Source organism: Oreochromis niloticus, linkage group LG3 (assembly GCF_001858045.2).
Source record: "Oreochromis niloticus isolate F11D_XX linkage group LG3, O_niloticus_UMD_NMBU, whole genome shotgun sequence".
NCBI classification, from domain to species: domain Eukaryota; kingdom Metazoa; phylum Chordata; class Actinopteri; order Cichliformes; family Cichlidae; genus Oreochromis; species Oreochromis niloticus.
In genome coordinates, this window is record NC_031967.2 from 78,003,172 (window position 1) to 78,023,320 (window position 20,149).

At 46.4% G+C, this 20,149-nt stretch overlaps 2 protein-coding genes across 2 annotated transcripts; both read right to left on the minus strand.

The window, feature by feature from the left end:
* Window positions 1-2,529: 2,529 nt before the first annotated feature.
* On the minus strand, window positions 2,530-11,723 carry LOC112846116 (syncytin-A). Its single transcript, XM_025905361.1, has 2 exons — window positions 11,611-11,723; window positions 2,530-4,642 (listed from the first exon to the last, which is right to left on the minus strand). The coding sequence occupies exon 2, from the start codon at window positions 3,881-3,883 to the stop codon at window positions 2,615-2,617; it is 1,269 nt and encodes a 422-aa protein (XP_025761146.1). The 5' UTR covers window positions 3,884-4,642; window positions 11,611-11,723; the 3' UTR covers window positions 2,530-2,614.
* Window positions 4,877-9,508, minus strand: LOC112846021 (uncharacterized). The gene is made up of 4 exons (XM_025905236.1): window positions 8,264-9,508; window positions 7,416-8,179; window positions 6,017-6,853; window positions 4,877-5,404 (listed from the first exon to the last, which is right to left on the minus strand). Exons 1-4 carry the CDS (start codon window positions 9,036-9,038, stop codon window positions 4,877-4,879), a joined length of 2,904 nt encoding a protein of 967 aa, XP_025761021.1. The 5' UTR covers window positions 9,039-9,508.
* Window positions 11,724-20,149: the final 8,426 nt, after the last annotated feature.

Below are 20,149 nucleotides of genomic sequence, written 5' to 3' on the forward strand. Positions count from 1 at the left end.
CAGACAAAGGAATCTGCCAGTAGGCGTTAGTTAAATCCTGCTTCATAAAAACAAGCAGTGCTTATTCAGTCAGGTCAACTGGAGGCATGGGATAAGCATCAAACCATGAGACCTTCACTTTGTGACAATCATCACAGAACCGTATAAAACCCTGCGCTCACTTCTTAATTACCTGGAAGCACCTTAAAGACAACCGGCGCCTCTCAACAGCTGGGACAAATCATCTGGCAAACAGATAAGCATAGGAGACCAAACACTGAGGAACAAATCCTCATTTCATCCTATGATAACAGCATTTTCACCATTTCAGCCAATTCCTTTTGCACAATTTGTCTCTTGTGCTCAGGCAACTTGTAGAGCCATGAACAGACTTTCACACTAGGCTGCGTTTCAAATTGGTGCTTGTAACAGCCACTATGGTGTGGTGTCCCTTTAAGACACCCAAGTCGAGGGTTGATGGTGTCATCAGTTTGTGCCACAGCTCTCTCTGTGATTGTGTAGACATGTGCTTGCATGTGGAGGGACGGATTTCATGTTTTATCTCTCCAGACACCTTTCTTTTGCAACGTATGGGTTGTACGAACACGGCGCGCTGTTTGTTAAGCTGCAGCCGTTCAGCCGGGCTTTTATATGGTTGTTGAAGATGGCGTATTAAAGAACCACCGTGGACTACCGATACCAGCGTGGGTGTGTGTTCTTCTGACTAGCCTGCTAGGTGTTTTGCCGCCTCCTCTCAACCGCAACACAACCCAACGTTACATGCTGCATGAGAGTCTTGCAGATGGTGGGGGAATGAACACATCTGCAAACTACTGTCGCAATGCAGGAACATCTGCTTATTGAAATGTGTGAGATGTTAATCACAAAGCATCTTAAACACACTGTCTGAAAACTTCATGCCCACATCTTGTTTTTAAGAAAAATCAAACATTTTTCCTTAAGTTCATTTAAGTTTTTAATGAGCTGCATGAACCGTGCCGAGAGCAGCCAAGTCTCCTCCTCTGATAAATCTCCACATGTACCACTAAAACATTTAAATTAGTTTGAATCGGAAATAATGGCTCAAACTACTTGCTGTGAGACCATTTGCTTATTTTTCACACCAAACCGTTTAATAAGATAAACTTTACACAGAGTTCATCAAATAATTCTCGCATGTTATCGCGATAACAGCGTATGTCCCCCCCTCAGCCAACGCGGATGCAGCCTGTGACTCTCTCCACTCTGTGGTCAGCAGACTGCAAACACAATCTCCGAGAGCCCTTCTCATAATATCAGGGGACTTCAATCATGCCTCACTGGACTCCACACTGCCCACCTTCACCCAGTATGTGACCTGCCCAACCAGAGACAATAAAACACTGGACTTACTGTATGCCAATGCAGAAGAGGCATACAGTTCATCACCTCTCCCTCCCCTGGGCAGATCTGATCACAACCTGGTGCACCTTGTCCCTGTGTATGAGCCCTTAGTGCGCAGGGAGCCATCAGCCACCCGCACAGTCCAGAGATGGTCAGAGGAGAGCGAGGAGGTTCTTAAGGATTGTTTTGAGTCCACTGTGTGGGAGGTGATCTGTGACGACCACGGAGAGGACATCGACAGCCTTGCTACATGCTGTTAAGGTTCAAAAGTTGGAGAAAAGGAGTACGGAGGGCTCACAAGCAAATAACAACTCTGGTCCGGAAGATGTGATCAAAGCGAAGATTTATTCATTACACGCGTGGAGTCCGAAGCTGGGCAAAGTCAGCAATCGAACTGAACTCATGATGATTAAACAAAGGTTTTATATGGGTACAATAACAAAGCCCCCCTCTTTTACAAAAATAGACAAAGTACAGCTTACGTCACTCGAACCACAAAATGTTCCGTGAACTTTGACATAGTTTAAAGAACATTACGTCTCTTGTCTCGACATCGGTTGCACTTCCTCTAAGTACTTCGGCACAATTCTGCAATTGCAGCAAAAATACATCTCCACTTCTGCCCTACCAAAATAGATCTGTTATGGTGTGTATGTGTGTCTGCAGTGTATGCTAAGTATGTGTCATGACCTGGTCTGCACCCCAGCTTCACCTCACACCTCTGTCATACCCAGACATAAGGCCTGTGCACATACACAGCTGAACTCTGTGTGATTTCTAGGCTAAATGTCACACTCAAACCATAAAGGAAACTTACTCAAAAAGATATAAGGTATAAATGATAAAAACTTAAATCTTAACTCTAAAGAATATAAGTAATCCAGGCGTATGTCATGTAAGCAGGTGTGTTGCCATTCCTTTCAGAGCTCCTGTCCTCCTCACCGTGTATTGGCTGATCCTTAACGCCTGCCAAGAGTTTCTGACCTTCACTTGACCAGGGGCCACAGCTCTTTAATAAGCTCAAATGCAATCATGTGTAAAAGATTAAAATCATTTTCATAACAAAAGTTCTCTCTTCTCAGATGTACCAATATGTTTGCTCGTCTCTACTACAGTTCAATCATTGAAAATTACACTGATCAGGATACTTCGTGGAAATTACAGATTACATCATGGCAAAAGCACTTTTCAGACCCCTCATTCCCCCTTTTGACCTCTGACTAACCAGAGGTCACCATACTTTTCAGGTGCTTCACTCCTCGTCCCCCACAGCAACTCCCATGTCCATCAAAGGCATCATGGGTATGTGGGCTTCTGCTCCTGGATCCACTGCCTTCGTGATCACCCTTTCTAACAGAGCTCGGGCACAAGGAATGAGACAACAGCCACAGGTCACCAAAATACCCACCATCACAGCTAATGAAAGCATAATGGGAAGTACAAACCCTTTCCACTGTCCGAAGACCGAGGTCATCCAGCCCTCCAGCGGATTCTCAATTCCCGAATGTTCGTGCATGGTCTTAGAGAGCGTTTTCAACCCCTCTAGTGCTCGAGTGACTGACCCGTCTGGAGCCGTGTTATTAGGAATAAAAGTACAGCATTGATCACCGAACATCGCACATACACCGCCTCGTTCTGCTAACAGCATATCTAAAGCCATTCTATTCTGCACCCCCATCAACGAGGTCGGACCCACTTGCTCCACTAGCCCTTCCATCCCATCTCGAGTAAGGTTAGAGAGTCTCAGCAGATTATAGTGAACATAATTAATTCTATCCACATTCTTGTTAGGGGTCACAGGAAAGAGAGCAGCGATTATTGGAATATTTTCAAACCCGGCGGCTATTTGATCTGCAAGCTTATACTCATTTGGAACTCCCCGGGGCACCCCTATTGAGTCTATCCAGGTCGGCGAGTCCATCCTAGGATCATAAGCATGTGTTCCCTCAGCCCCTCTTTTTCCAAGAACGTATCTCTTGCGCCTAGCTGTCAGTGTGCGTGTGTCGTGCTTTGGGAATGCCTTCACCCGATTTCCTATTAACATAAGTGGCGCACCTAGCCTCACCATTGCACACGTCCCCACGCTTCCCAGAGGAACACGAGCCAAAAGAGTTTTGTGTCCACAGTAATAATAAAGCCCACTTCTAGCCCAGGTCCCAATCAAAGTGTTTGCATCACTTACATTGTTTGTGGTTCTCCCCGTTTTGGTAACCAAACACCAACTTGGGTCAATTTCTCCCACCTCATATTTCACGTGATCTGTGGAGAACTTAAAACACGTATAATTATCTTTTTTCGGCATAAATGGTCCCGCCTTCGTATGTTTATCGGTTGGGGGAAATAAACTGGACAACACCGTGCAGTTTCCAGTGCTCACCACTCCTCTGGTCAGTTGCAGCATACAGTCATAGCCCCACTGATCCTCTGGATGTAGTGGTGCTGGTTCTGTAAACAAACGTGGTCTAGCCGACGCACAAGCCACACAATTTGACACCTGCTGCTCCTTGGCATTTAATGCCATCCAGTCCAGCCACAGGTTGCTGTCACTGAACCCGGTGGCGCGTTCTATCAAATCCTTTGGTTTTAACCTCGTATAATCTACCGTGAGGACTCACCTGGCTTTTGGTTCCCGTTCCTCTGGTGCTGCGGTGGACGACTCGTTTCCTACCGGCTCGGGTTTTGGGTTGACAAGATTTATCCTAATTACCCCTGTCGGATCTGTTCCCACCATATCTATCCCGATTACCAGGTAAAACACACCTCCCGCACTTTCTGACCTAGGGAGAGCATTCCAAGGACCCAGGGAAAGGGTGATGGGGTTCTGAGAAGTGGAAAAATCCCTCTGTATTGCTATCCCTTTTAACCCTTCAGGCACTTGCGGCTGCCATCCCACTCCGGTCCATCCTACCACATTTCCCCAACCAGGAATACACCACTGGCCTGCAGTATAAGACCCCAGGACAGCGTGACTTCCCCGACTGGAGTGAGGGCTCCCTGCCCGCGTGCAGATGTAAGGGTGGCTACAAATCCACACATCATATCCCCTCCAGCTACCGTTTGCCCCTTCGCAATCTATTATTTCACATAAGTCAAACGTATAGGCACTTGTGGACCCTTTAACATAGTCCAGCTCTAGCCCCTTATATCTGCTGAGACACCCATCCTTTATACCCGAGATTTCACGCTTTGTTCTCACCCTTGGCCCCGTTTCGGCAAACGTTCCCTCTTTTGGTGCTGGAGTGGGCTGGCCTCCGGGTCTGGACAGTTCGCTTGGGTTTTTCTGCAGAGTATAAACGAGCAAACATACGGCCATAATTAATATCATCACAGACATCAAACTCACAATGACAAGTAATATTTTAATTTGTGCCCTCTCTTCATGAGGGTCTAATTCACGGCGTGGCATTTTTCAGCGTATATTTAATGATTAAAAATAAAAGAATACAAAGCGTGATTTTTCTGAGTCTCTTTGCTGCTTGCTTTTTCTCTTTTTCAGCTACCCTTCTCCGGCCACTCAGTTTGTGATTGCTCCTTTCTGCAGGCGCGGCGACCTCCTCCTCAGCGGTTCTTCTTGCTTCGGCCTTTCGGGTAGACTACCGATCGGCCCGTTGCACGGGGGAGAGGATTTATTTTGCCTCTTAGATTCGTTGCCCCCCGTGTCCGGTGGAGCCGAGTCCTCGTCCACTAGGCTCTCGTCTGCTACCGCACACTGCGTCCAATGGAACCAGGTGTCGCCTTTCCCTTTCAGCTGGACCGCTGTAGCCGTCCGCCCTATCACCTCGTATGGACCTGTCCACCTGGGTTCCTTCCACTTGCGTTTGATGACCTTTAGCCACACCGCCTTGGCGTCAGGGACCTCTCCTTTCTCTCTGGGGTTCTCACACGTCACCTGTTTTGTGAAACTGGACACAAGGGCTTTCAACTCGTTAAAATATTCAGCATGAGACCTGTTCCTTTTCTGGGGCTGCTCCGCCGAGACCACTGTCCAAGGGGCTGGAAACTGTCTCCCGGTCAGCAGCTCGTACGGGGTAAAGCCTGTTGACTGATTCACAGAACGTCGTATGGTCATCAAAGCAATGGGGAGTGCAGCTACCCAACTTAACCCTGTTTGTGCGCATATTTTAGCCATCTTATTTTTTAAGTTCAGATTCATTCTTTCTACTTTTCCCTGAGACTGGGGATGATACACTGTCCCAAATTTATGCTGCACTCCCAACATTCTTTCTACTTCTTGCAGATCCTGGTTTTTAAAGTGTGTGCCATTATCTGATCTAATCCTTCGGGGAAACCCGTGTCGCGGAATGTAATGGTTAATCAAACACTTTATTACACTCTTTGCATCTTCCTTCCGGGTTGGCCAAGCCTCGGGCCAGCCGGTCAAGGCATCAACACACACCAACAAATACCTCACACCACCGGGACCTGTCTCAATCATGTCAGTGAAATCAATAACAATCTCCTCTCCTGGTCTCTCAGGGATCAAAAACTTACCCGGCTCTGGTTTCACCGCTGGTTTGGGATTGTGTGCTCCACAGATTAGACATGTTCTGGCCTTCTCCTGTACCATGTTTCTTAATTCCGGGTGCCACCATCGACACAAGTTTTTCTCCATTTGTTTTATACCCACGTGGCCCAGTCCATGAGCTTCACTTACCTTCTGCTTTGCCATTTTAGTCGTCAAAACTGGACGCCCGTCCGGGCTCCTCCACAGGCCTTCCTCCTGCCAGGCTCCTCTAGCCTGCCACACCCCCTTTTCCTCTGGGGATGCTTCCTTCTGAGCCTGTCTGACCTCCTCCAAGGTGTTGGTGCTCCCCTCCTCTTCTGCCGTTACCTGCACCATCTGTCTCTGTCCTTTGTAGCCTGCGGCCTTTTTTGCAGCTTCATCCGCTGTCCGGTTTCCTCTTGCCACCGGATTGTCTCCCTGTGAATGTCCTTTGCATTTTACAATACTCACCTCATCTGGATCCTCTAGGGCTTTCTCCAGTTCCTCCATTTCCTTCTTGTGGCAGATCGGTGCGTTGGTTGCAGTTCTGTATCCAGCTCTCTTCCACTGAGCCAGCTCCACCTGTGCGGCTCCAAACGCATATGCTGAGTCAGTGTAAATGTTCACTTTCAGGTTCTTGGCCAACCGCAGCGCTCGGATCAGGGCTATCACTTCAGCTCTCTGGGCTGACTGCTGTCCCTCAATCCTTCCTGCCTCTATTACCTGATACTCCTGTTCTACTCTGCGAACTACAGCATACCCTGCTTTAAGTCCTTCTTCATCTCTGTGGCAGCATCCATCTGTGAACCACTCCTCTGCTCCTGCTATGGGTTCCGCTTTTAGATCCTTTCTCACTTTCTCTTCAACCTGGGCTTTCTTCGCGCAATCATGTGGTTCCCCTGACCCCATTAAATCTGCCATATTAATCCCTTCATGTGTGAATGTCAGGTTAGGTGCATCTAAAACTTTGCTCAACCTCTGTTGTTTCAGTGGGGTCATTGTGAACGCCTGTGAGTTCACATAAGCCACTACACTGTGTGTGGTGAGCACTTTCAGTGGGTGTTCCCTTACTATGTGTGCTGTTTTCTGGATGATTTTTGCGACCCCTGCTGCGTGTCGTGTGCATGTTGGGTGTCTTGCTTCTATTGGGCCCAGTTTTATGCTAACATACATGAGCACATCTCTACTCCCCCCTTTTTTCTGAAACAATACACCATTTACAATGTCATTTGTTTCAGAAACATCCAGGTAGAATGGTTCATCGTAATTTGGCGTAGCCAAGTCAGTGGCCCTCGACAAATCCTGCTTCAGTGAAATGAACGCGGACTCTGTGGCCGGTGTCCAAGACAACTCAGCCCTCAGATTTCGAGCGCCGACTTTCTTAATCAGGTCCCTTAAAGGGGCGGTTTTACCTGCGTAGTTCGGAATGAACTGTCTGCTGTAACCTGTCAAACCTAGAAAGAAAGCAATTCTTTCACCGTTCGTGTTTGGGATGTGTGAGAATTTGGTCTCTGTGTGTGCTCATTAACCCCACAGATTTGTGTGCAATCACCCGGCCCAGAAAAGTTACCTCCGGTCGGACCAGCTGCAGTTTTTCTTTACTGACCTTGAAGCCGCATTCTGCCAGTCGATTCAACACTGCGAGCGAGGCTGCCGCACACGCCGCCATGGAAGGAGCTGCAATTAGGAGGTCATCAACATACTGGATTAATGTGCAGCCCTCAGGCAATTGACATGGTGACAGGGCTTCTTTCAGCACCTGATTGAAAATGCCTGGGGACAGTGCAAAGCCCTGTGGCAACCGTGTGTATCTGAACTGTCTGCCTCTGTATGTAAATGAAAAAATGTCTCTGAGTGACTCGTGCAGTGGAAGACAAAAGAAGGCATTAGCCAAATCAATACAAGTGAACCATTTCTGGTCCCATGTAATTGCAGTGAGAGCTGTGTATGGGTTAGGCACAGGAACAGTTTCAGTGCGTATTATGGCATTAATAGCTCTCAAATCATGTGCCATTCTGTATTTCCCCGTGCCCTGTTTTTCAACTGGTAAAATAGGCGTGTTCCAGTATGAGTGTGATGGTTCTAACACCCCTACCTGCAACAGCCCTTCAATGGTTTCTGCAATACCTGCGTCAGCCTCTGGTTTGTGCCTGTACTGTGGTTTATTGATGGGCGCATCCGACTTCAGCTCGAAAAGAACAGGTGAACAGGAAGCTAAACCCACATCAGTTGGCCCTCTGGACCACAATGTGTCAGGCAGTTTGGGGAGTTCAGCCACCGCGTCTGGATGATCTGTTTTCTCTCTGCCATGTGTTCTGGAAATTTCTTTGTGTTCTAAAATCGCAGCATCGTTAGACCAACAAAGTATACGATAGATTTTGCATTTAGGAGCATACCAAACATTTGGAATTTGCGTACCTTGCCACCAAGAGTTGTCCAGCGCCCGCTTGACCATTGGCCCTAGTTCTCGTGCCTCATGACCAACATGGACCGCCAAAGTAATGTGAGGGGCTGAATCCTCTCCCACATTGCACCAGGGCAATTGTTCATCCGTTAATTTGACAGCCGCGGCGACACCTTCTGGTCCAATGTAAATATTGTGTGTTTTTACATTCCAAGTTTCTCCCTCTAGATCACTCTCAAATTGTTCCCTATAGGTGTCATCTTCTTCCTTATCATAAAAAAGGGTGACGTGGTAAGGATCTCTAGGCTCAGAGTAGACGGCCAAGCTCATTATCCAGGGTCTCCATTGCTGGTATATTCTCAGAATGCCTTCCTCCACCAGTCGTCCCCAGTATATTTCTGCTGTGGACTGCTCAGGGTCTCTGACCAGATATTGAGTCTTTGAAGGCGATCCCAGGCACGGGAATTCTTTTCCTCCTGGCAGAGAGACCGTCAGGCCATCTGCCGAACACATAATAGTTGCTCCCAGTTTCACAAGCAGATCCCTGCCCATGAGATTTACAGGCACCTGTGGTGACACCACATATTGGTGTTTCAAAGTCTGTTTTCCCAGCTGCGTCAAAGCTGGATCAGTCAGTGGCAGAGTCATCGGAATCCCGGAGAAACCCACAACACTGACTGTGCTATTTGAAAGCGTTGCACAGTCAGGTGTGTCTCTCAATGTGGAATAAGTTGCTCCAGTGTCCACCAGGAAGGGTAGTTCTGTACCTTCCACGGTCATCGACAGCATGGGTTCTGCCGCACCCACACTGTTCGGTCTCTCCGGGCGGCGTCAGTATTGCTCCCTGTCCCAGCCCCAGTCAGCGACTGGATACTGGGCGACAGGCGCTGCACTGGGATTCGGAGCTTGGTGCGCCCCCCTGTACGCAGCTCCTCCTCTGATGTTTCCGCGTGCCTGGCGTGAGTAGCCCCGCCTCGGGTAGTTATTGGGACCCTCTGGGCAACTTCGAGCCCAGTGCCCCTCTGCTCCACAGATAAAGCAGCTGCCCCAGCTGGCATAGTTGTGTTGAGACCCCGTACTCTGAGCTCTTAACCCACTCCTGCCGGATCCACCACGCCCCCTTTGCGAACCACCGGTCCCCCAATTCCCAGCGGGTCTACGTTGCCCTGGTGCATTGGCGGGCCAGCGGTCATCAGGATAGAGATTCGGATCCAAATCCGGCCAGTCAGGCACCGGATCAGCCCCGGGCCTTGCCACCATGATTTTTTGCTTTGTTCTTTCATTTCCTTTTTCTTACTGTCAATTTTGTCGCGGGCTTCCCCCAACTGTAACCTGACAAGTTGAGCCTGGGCTTCCTCGAGCTCTTTCTTTTGTTTATTCACCGAATCCTGTTCCTGCTGGAGGCGATGCGCCACATGCCTCTCCCACTGCACAGAGTCTGCCACTGCAAAGTCTGGATTCTTCTCTAAGTCTGCTGTGACCTGTTTTGGCAGTCCTGCTAGAACGGCGGAACGGAACCACGCCCGACTTTCGCCCTCCTTCCCTGGATGAATGCCTGTCTCCATCAACCACTGCTCCTTAGCTTTAGCTAAGAACTCCCCTGGTGTGTCTTTAGGGTCCCAAATTATCTTAGGAATCGTGCCAGTGTTACGTGTTGGATACTTTTCACGAACAGCATCAAACAGGGCACTTTGGACCTCAGCAAGAGGGAGGTCATTAGCATACGTAGTGGTGCAAGCTAGCCCCTCTACATCAGCCAATCCCCCCCCCAAAAGGCAGCGTCCAGCGACCCCGCGGAAATCACCGAGAGCAAGCTCTTCTGCTTCGGTCAGTGTGGTCAGTTTCCTCAGCCAACTAGCCCCTCCTTCTGTAATGGGCGGAAGTTGTTTAACCAATGCTTCCAAATCTCTGATTTTATAAGCTCTATACACTGGTTCACCACATGGACCAGACATCAGAGGCATATTCAGTTGTCCCTCCTGTACTCCTCTATCAAAAATTACTCTTCTATTTTTCTTCACCTGTGTCTTTCCCTTTGATGGCCCAAACATTGATCTTCTCCGACCTGGAGTGGCCTGCTTCTGTTTTCCGCCTTCATCCTTTTTTACTTCGCGGTTTCTCAGCCTTATGCTTGGACCTGGGTCTGACTCAACTTCTCCCTCTTCGGCCACTTCCTCTTCATTGCCATCCTCCTCTTCATCACTCCAGGAAACCTCGTCCTCTATTTTGTCCTTTGACCCGTCCTTAAGCATTTTCCTCTTCACCAGTTCCAATGCTTTGAACACCTTCAGCAACGCCTCAGGCTCCTCATACATAGGACCATGCACTTCTCCTTCCCAGCGTTCCCGGTCGGGCGTTTTTTCTGCTTCACCCGATCTTCTCATCTGGGCCTGTCCTTCCTTCTGCGGACCTGGCGATCCCTTGTGCTTGGGCCGGGCTCCCAGCTCCATCGTGGGCCGCCCCTCCTCTCGGGTGTGCATCCCCTCTTCCTGTCTGTCCTGCCTTAGCTGATCCAGCAGGTGTTCCTCGGACGGCATCAGCTTATCACTCATGATCCCCCTTTGTGGCGAGGTTGGGCCTTCATCTGCAGCTGAGGCCTCCAGTCTCCCACCTTCACTACAGGGCTGACGCCCCCCTGCTCTTACTTCTTCCTCTTGTCTCCTTATGTGTCCACCAGTGTATTCAACATTCACCACTCCTCCCAGGACTGTTCCTGTTTGTCCTTCAGGCCCGCGCACCTGTCCTCCATCCAAAGTCATCACCGGCATGACATAGGGTGGGGGTGGGGCACTTGGCATTAAAGCAGCCCATGGGTATATTTTGGGTGTTGAGGGTCTAGCAGTTTCCTCTGTTTTTGTGGTCAAGTTCCTCATTTGCTCCTCCAACTTCTTATTTTCCTCTTTCAGTTGTTTTACTGAGGCCATTATACTCACCATCTCCCCTGCTCTGGCCGTGTCATCCTCCTTCATCCAAGATTTTGCGGCATTCCACAAAAACAACCACTTAGAGCACTTGTCATGCACCTCTCTGAGGTCCTTCATTTCTGCCTTGGTCTTTCTATTCACTGAATGACCCACAGACTCCTCTTCCAGTTGCTTCAGTTGTTCTTCACATCTTTTCCCTTCCGCTTGAAACACCAAGCTCAGAGCTATTTCATCACTCAATTTCTTTTGTTGAGATGTGATGAGCTTACTTACCTCAAGCTCCATAACCTGACATTCTTTTTCAGCCGCTTTTAATGTTCCAGCATTAGCCAGTCGAACAGCTTTCTTCAGCTGTTCAAGCTGAGCCTTCAAGGGCTTATACCCTTTTATTTCACCAGAGGTCGCCCTGTCACCCATTCTGCCACACACTCACTTACCTCCTCCTGTGACGTTTTCTAGCTCCTCCTCCTCAGTTACTCTGTTGTACTTCACTTTCGGTTTCCACAACCCGTCTCGCCACTCTGACAGCCGCTTCCTCGTCTTCTCCTGCTTGGTGACACACAGAGTTTAACCCAACTTATCATAAGCCATCCGTGACTTAACCACCCGTTCATCACAACACACTTCATTTGTTCTGACCCGGGTTCCACCTTTACACGCCCTCATCCAAGCATGTCAAACTCGGCGCCCGTCTCTGCCGCGTCCACCAGGGAGACAAGAAACTCCGCCGCGTTAGATGGCACCCACCCCGAGTTACTTTCATTGTCCGCCAATTCCATTAATCCCGTATACAATAGCAAACATTTATTTACATACTCATCCAAATCATCTAACTCAACTGTTGCGGATATGGACACTTCATACGGGGCATTCTCCGTTTCTCCATGGCAAACACAGTTAATTTCAAACACCCCTTCCACGAGTGAAATATCCACTTTACAGAACGCCTCCAACAGCATTTTCGGTTATTTTCCAGCTGATTGTTCCCTATGTAAACCTCAAGTCCAGATTAACACTCTTCAATTTTAAACCTTATTATTTCAACCAACCAACCCGTTTTTATTTTATGTTATTTTTTGTTTTTTTGCTTTTACTGGTAAATTAACACCACCTCCCCTCTATTGTATAACTCTTCTACTCCTAATAAGTCCACTTTATTGCGTGCTCATTTCACTGTGAATTTTTATTTTATTTTATTTTATTTTATTTTATTTTTTTTAAAATTTTTTTTTAACACTCAATCCTGTAATTTTATATCTATTAATCTGTCACGCTTATTAGTGGCTCATGATTGCTTAAGGCTTATGTCTGAACTTGACCACCGAGCCGGAGTATCATTCGATCCTAACAGGACGACCGCTCCATTTTCTTTGAGTCAAGACAGCTCATTCGTCTTTAACAATTCTCTACTGATATGTCAGCATGCTACAGCTCAACATTATTATATGGCCTTGTGCTTAACAAACTCAAATCATCCGATTAAACTTTGTGTACTTTATCTTAACTTCACAATTTTAATCTCAAAAGGTCATCAATTTTTATAATCAGTCCTATCACCACAGCATAGGCCGCAGTGAGTTATACTTAAATGCACCATGTGTTATTATGCACAGTAAAATTTGACCGGGTTTCTCAAAGGTACTTATCTGTTTATTTAAGCCTCAGGTAAAAACACAAGAAAATTCAAACGTCAATATCCCCCGTTATATATTGCCTAAATTAAAACAGCTTTAACTTTCAAAACATCCAGCTTTGCATCACAAGAACAATATTCCGAACCCAGCTCATCAATAACATCATTGCAGCAATGAAACAAAGCCCCATGTATATCCCCATACAAACAAAGCAACGTAATATTTACAGTCAGTTACCAATATGTATAAATCATGCTTATGACCTCAAAAACACTTTAAACCAAAACAGAGATCCTTGTGCGTTTCACAGCGGCCAACTCATTTGCATATGTTCGTATTTTCACCGTCCGTTACCCGGTCCAGTGGTACTCTATGTCAAAGGGACTAAAGGCATGTTGGCAGAACGATAAAAACGCAGTGGCAGCTTCACCTGGGTCTCTTTTGTGTGTCTCAATATATTTTTCCAAACACCGGAATATCAGGAAACTACGAAACAGAAAGTTAAATAACTCGAATTCTGACCGTCTTATATCTGCGGACACGGTAAAACCATAATGGTTCTGCGGCGTTTCAGCCCAACAAATGCATCTCATATGAATAACACTCCCCGTACGTGAATATTCAATCTGACAAAATCCAGAAACAAACATCCTTTTTATCTTAAGAAAAATCAAATCACAGTCCATATTCTATCTCAAAACTCAGCAAAACAGTCATACCCTCATGTCAAAAATTAAAACTTTACTCACAAAATGGTAATAAACAAAACCAGCATTTTAAATACACGCATTCGGCAATACATAACAATCTCTATAAATTCCCCAAACCTCTAGGGATTTCGCAGCCACGTTCTTTATTAAACAGCTGTTCAAACCCCTTCGTGCACTCACGGTAGCAGCCACTTCATTTACATAGACACAGGTTATCTGAAAATAACTCACAGAGCTGCAGCATTCTCTCCCTCAGTCAAACTCATCACGCACTCACACACTTAAACAGTGACCCTTAAGCTCGGTCACTGATCACACATTCAACACAATTACTTCAACTCTATTTATCCTCTCGTAATATCCAAAGCCAACCTCTTAGTTACAGACATTTTGGCAAAATTTTTCAAACAATAGTTACACATTCACTCCACTCGAAACCGAAAGCGATAGTCACTATGAGCGTCACTGCTCCTCATTTACATAAACACACACCATCTAAAAATAGAAGTCAGCAGGCAGTGCTTTTGATACAGAGACTCCCTTCAGCCGAGGATTTCTTACCATTATATTATTATCTTACAGAGACGTCCTTATTTTTACAACTGCACAGATTTTTTAGGCCTCTTAGCTCCTACCAATTTCGACAAATTTACCCATAACGGTCCGACCGATAAAAGTCCCTGACTTTTTTGCGACCAATTTTAGCCAGTATTCCGTCCCTGACGGTGGCCCGATTGCTAATACCCTAACCAAATTTATCGTAGCCAAAAAAGCGCAAATAGGGGATTCGATCGATCCCCTAGCAATTTCGGAGTTTCCCAACCTCTCCCCCGTTGTCGACGGTACTATCCCTACTGTCCAGTAGGTCTAAGGTCAGCGTCCCGCCTTAGCGCAAGCGTTACCAAGGAGAAAATGCGCTTCTTAACAGACGCCGCTGTCGTTCTAGAAATATTTACAATAATTTGAACCCACAATCTACACTCCCAACCAGGAGTAAGAATCAGGCAGACCTATTCTTATGGGCATAGGGGCTCCAACCCACAAAATGACCAACAAAAAATAGAATCAATGACCAATAAGGGTCCAACCCACAAAATGACCAAATTCCCTACCAAACTAAATTAGCAGCTTCAACTGCTTTTAATTCTCTCAGTACTGCACTTTATTAGTTTCCTTATCCTTATTTCAACCGATATGCTCATGAGATTACAATCAGAATCAAATCAAAACAGACATTCATCAGTAACTTTCAGTGAGTAGACTTTCTAATTTTGTCGTGTTCAATCTGACACTTTTTGGAAATTCACTTCAACAGGTAGTGTCTTACCTTTTTTAATTCGCCGGCGAATGTCCCCTCACTTCCACCACTGATTTCCGTCTGTCCGCCTGACCACCTCGGACCCTGTCCAGCGCCTCCCTGGCCTTCTCCTCTCTCCAACCACTGGAACGAGCCCCCAAATGTTAAGGTTCAAAAGTTGGAGAAAAGGAGTACGGAGGGCTCACAAGCAAATAACAACTCTGGTCCGGAAGATGTGATCAAAGCGAAGATTTATTCATTACACGCGTGGAGTCCGAAGCTGGGCAAAGTCAGCAATCGAACTGAACTCATGATGATTAAACAAAGGTTTTATATGGGTACAATAACAAAGCCCCCCTCTTTTACAAAAATAGACAAAGTACAGCTTACGTCACTCGAACCACAAAATGTTCCGTGAACTTTGACATAGTTTAAAGAACATTACGTCTCTTGTCTCGACATCAGTTGCACTTCCTCTAAGTACTTCGGCACAATTCTGCAATTGCAGCAAAAATACATCTCCACTTCTGCCCTACCAAAATAGATCTGTTATGGTGTGTATGTGTGTCTGCAGTGTATGCTAAGTATGTGTCATGACCTGGTCTGCACCCCAGCTTCACCTCACACCTCTGTCATACCCAGACATAAGGCCTGTGCACATACACAGCTGAACTCTGTGTGATTTCTAGGCTAAATGTCACACTCAAACCATAAAGGAAACTTACTCAAAAAGATATAAGGTATAAATGATAAAAACTTAAATCTTAACTCTAAAGAATATAAGTAATCCAGGCGTATGTCATGTAAGCAGGTGTGTTGCCATTCCTTTCAGAGCTCCTGTCCTCCTCACCGTGTATTGGCTGATCCTTAACGCCTGCCAAGAGTTTCTGACCTTCACTTGACCAGGGGCCACAGCTCTTTAATAAGCTCAAATGCAATCATGTGTAAAAGATTAAAATCATTTTCATAACAAAAGTTCTCTCTTCTCAGATGTACCAATATGTTTGCTCGTCTCTACTACAGTTCAATCATTGAAAATTACACTGATCAGGATACTTCGTGGAAATTACAGATTACATCATGGCAAAAGCACTTTTCAGACCCCTCAATGCATTACTGACTTTATTAATTTCTGTGTGGATAACACCGTACCTACCAGGACTGTACGGTGTTTCTCCAACAACAAACCCTGGATTACCCCAGAAATTAAAGCTGTCCTCAAGCAGAAGAGGAGGGCCTTCAAATCCAGAGACAAAGAGGAGTTGAAAAGGGTGCAGAGAGAGCTGAGGGGACTAATAAGGAATGGGAAGGACAGCTACAAGCAGAAGATGGAGAACCAGCTTCAGCAAAACAACGTTGGTGAAGTCTGGAGAGGCCTCAGAACCATCTCAGGCCACAAACATCAGAACTCTCTGCCTGGGAGGGATGTGAGGTGGGCAAATGAACTGAATCATTTCTTCAACAGATTTGATTCAGCCATGAGGCAGTCTCCAACATCGGTTGCAGACTCACCCACCCCCACTGCTGCTGTTCCACCTCTGACACTTCACACCTCCTCTATTCACCCTGCTCACTCCTCCCCGCCCCCAACAACAGCATCCAATACACACTCAACACAAGGCCCCAGCCTGTCTCTCTCAACCACCCAGGTTCGGAGGGAACTGAGGAGGATTAATGGCAAGAAGGCAGCGGGCCCAGATGGCATCAGCTCGAGGGTCGTCAGGTTCTGCGCGGACCAACTGTGTGGGGTGATGGAGCACCTCTTCAACCTGAGCCTGAGGCTGGGGAGAGTCCCACAGCTCTGGAAAACCTTCTGTGTTGTACCAGTGCCAAAGACTTCACGCCCCAAGGACCTCAACAGTTACAGGCCGGTGGCTCTGACATCCCACCTGATGAAGACCCTGGAGCGGTTGGTCCTGGCTCAGCTTTGGCGCCTTGTGAGCTCATCACTGGACCCACTTCAGTTTGCCTACCAGCCTGGCATTGGAGCGGATGATGCCGTCATTCACCTCCTACATCGCTCCCTCGCTCACCTGGAGACCACTGGGAGCACTGTGAGAATCATGTTCTTTGATTTCTCCAGTGCCTTCAACACTATTCTTCCCTCGGTTCTGAAGGACAAGCTGGAGAACTCAGGAGTGGACCATCACCTCACTACCTGGATTTTGGACTACCTCACCGACCGACCACAGTATGTGAGGACTCAGGGCTGTGTGTCGGACAGGGTCATAGAATAGAATAGAATAGAATAGAATGCCTTTATTGTCACTATACAGTTCTACAATGAGATACAGAGCATCTCCTACTCAGTGTAAACATGCTGGGGGGGGGGGGTACAGTTCTGCAGCGCTATATACATATGGACAGTATTAACATATGGAAGAAGATGTGTATATATATATAAAATGTACAATTTACAAGCCGTAAGTAATATGTAATAAATAGTGTTATGTATATACAGTTATTGCACATAGAATTGGTATTGCACAGTGGTGGTCCATAGAGGAAGTGGGAAGTGGGGGGCTGTGTTATCGGTGCATGTGTGAGTTCAGGGTGGTTATCGCTTTGGGGAAGAAACTGTTTTTGAGTCTGTGTGTTTTTGTGCTGATGCACCTGTAGCGCTTCCCTGAGGGAAGCAGGCTGAACATGTTGAAGCCAGGGTGGGAGCTGTCCTTGATAATGTTTGCTGCTCTGCTGAGGCAGCAGGAGGAATAAATGTCCATCAGGGAGGGGAGAGGGCAGCCGATGATCTTTTGTGCTGTCTTGACCGCACTCTGAAGCCTCACTCTATCTGCCTTGGTGCAGCTGCCGTACCATACCGTGATGCAGTAGGTTAGCAGGCTCTCAATGGACGAGCGATAGAAGGTCAGCAGCAGGTTGGAGTTCAGCTTGTACTTCCTGAGGACTCTCAGGATGACCTTGATGACCGCTGAGATGTTTTCCATCCAGGAGATGTCAGCAGAGATGAGGACACCAAGGAACCGGAAAGTGTGGACCCTCTCCACACACTCCCCGTTGATGTAGAGGGGGGCCAAGTCGGTGTTGTGTCTCCTGAAGTCAACAATGAGCTCTTTGGTTTTCTTGGTGTTCAGTGCCAGGTTGTTTTCTGAACACCATGCTGCCAACTTCAGGACTTCCTCTCTGTACTCTGCCTCGTCTCCCTTTGAGATGAATCCGACTACCGTGGTGTCATCAGCAAACTTGATGATGAGAGTGTTGTTGTGGGTTGGACTGCAGTCGTGGGTGTAGAGAGAATACAGGAGGGGGCTCAGCACACAGCCCTGTGTCTGCAGTACGGGGGCCCCACAGGGAACGGTCCTGGCTCCGTTCCTCTTCACCATCTACACTGCAGACTTCTCCCACAACTCCACCCAGTGCTTCCTGCAGAAGTTCTCTGATGACTCTGCAATAGTCGGCCACATCACTGATGGGGACGACAAGGAGTACAGAGGACTGACCCAGGACTTTGTGGACTGGTGCCAGCTGAACTACCTCCAGATCAATGCCAGTAAAACCAAGGAGCTGGTGGTAGACTTCCGCAGGCACAAACATCCTCCACTGCAACCACTGAACATCCAAGGTATGGACATCGAGGCTGTGGACAGCTACAGGTACCTTGGTGTTCATTTGAACAACAAACTGGACTGGACTCATAACTCAGACGCCCTCTACAGGAAAGGGCAGAGCAGGCTGTACCTGCTGCGGAGACTCAGGTCGTTTGGAGTGGAGGGCCCACTCCTGAAGACCTTCTATGACTCTGTGGTGGCCTCAGCCATCTTTTATGGTGTGGTCTGCTGGGGAGGCAGCATCTCTGCTGGGGACAGGAAGAGACTGAACAGGCTGATCCGAAGGGCCAGCTCTGTTCTGGGAGGCCCTCTGGACCCAGTGGATGTGGTGAGTGACAGGAGAATGGCGGCTAAGCTGTCATCCCTGTTGGACAACATCTCCCACCCCATGCATGAGACTGGGACAGCACTGAGCAGCTCCTTCAGTGGGAGACTGCGGCACCCACGGTGTGGGATGGAGAGATTTCGCAGGTCTTTCCTCCCCACTGCTGTCAGACTCTACAATAAAGACTTTTGCAGCTGATCAAACACACAAACCCACACATGTGCAATAAGACTGCTATATGTGCAATTCTGCTGACGAAGTTGTGTTTTTGTATTTTCCTACTCAGTTGTATATAGTATTTGTATTTCTATTTTATTCTATTGTATATAGTATTTTATTTTATCTTATTGTATTTTATTGCATTCCAGTGTTTTCTAATTTCTGCTACATAACTTTGCACTTTTGCTGTAACAAAACAAATTTCCCACCTGTGGGACTAATAAAGGTCATCTTATCTTATCTTATCTTAAATATAACTAACGCTTTAAAATTATCCGGATTTCATAATACAAACTTCAGATCAACAGGAAAACAGCTGCAGAACATGTGGATCAAAATGAATTCATTAAAAAAACAACATGGACTTCAAGGATACAGTAAATACACTAAAGTGAAAGGAGGAGCCATAAATACATGATTAATAGGATTTGAATTAACTAAAATTAGTCACATGTGATCTTTAAAATGGTCCTGATGTGTGCTGCTGTTTTTAACTTTTATCATTTCTTTGCTGCCACTGTGAATAAGATTGTGGTCTTTGCCTAATTAAATTAAGGTTACACAGCCTCAATGCTCCATCTTCTGGTTAAAAAAAAAATGGTATCACATGGAAGTACAGCCCAAAACCAGTTTAGCTTGAGTTTCGTTTTTCTGGACATAAAGTCACAGCAGGTTTTGTTTCAAAGCTGGGGGACAGATTTAGTTCATTTTGGAAGTTTTAAGAGCAACTGCTGTGAAATTATTTGCAGTTTTGGGAGAAAAGGGTTCAAGAGAAGATTTTACCACAGAAAAATATTAAATATGAATGAAGAATTGAAATTTAACTGAGGTGAAACATGCAATGAATACATAAAAAATAAGTTCATTTTGGAAAAGCTAAAAAAGTTCAAGTAAAAGAAATGATTTACATATCCATATGTGATTTTTGATAGAATACCAGTTTGGTTAAACAAAGAGCTAAAACAAAGAACTTTAATAATACAGTAACAGGTACAACTACTAAACACTACTGTGTCCTAAAGGAACACAGATTAAAATGCAACAGGGATAACATTTTAGAGAATTAAAATCCCTCAAAGGAAAAAACATAAACTTGATATACATATCTATGCATGCAGCTTCCTAAATGTAACATTCAGGATTATTCACTGCAGCTCCAGAAATCAGAGCTACCTCATCAGATCCAAGTGTGACATCAGCTGACACTCTTTACAGGAGATTCCAT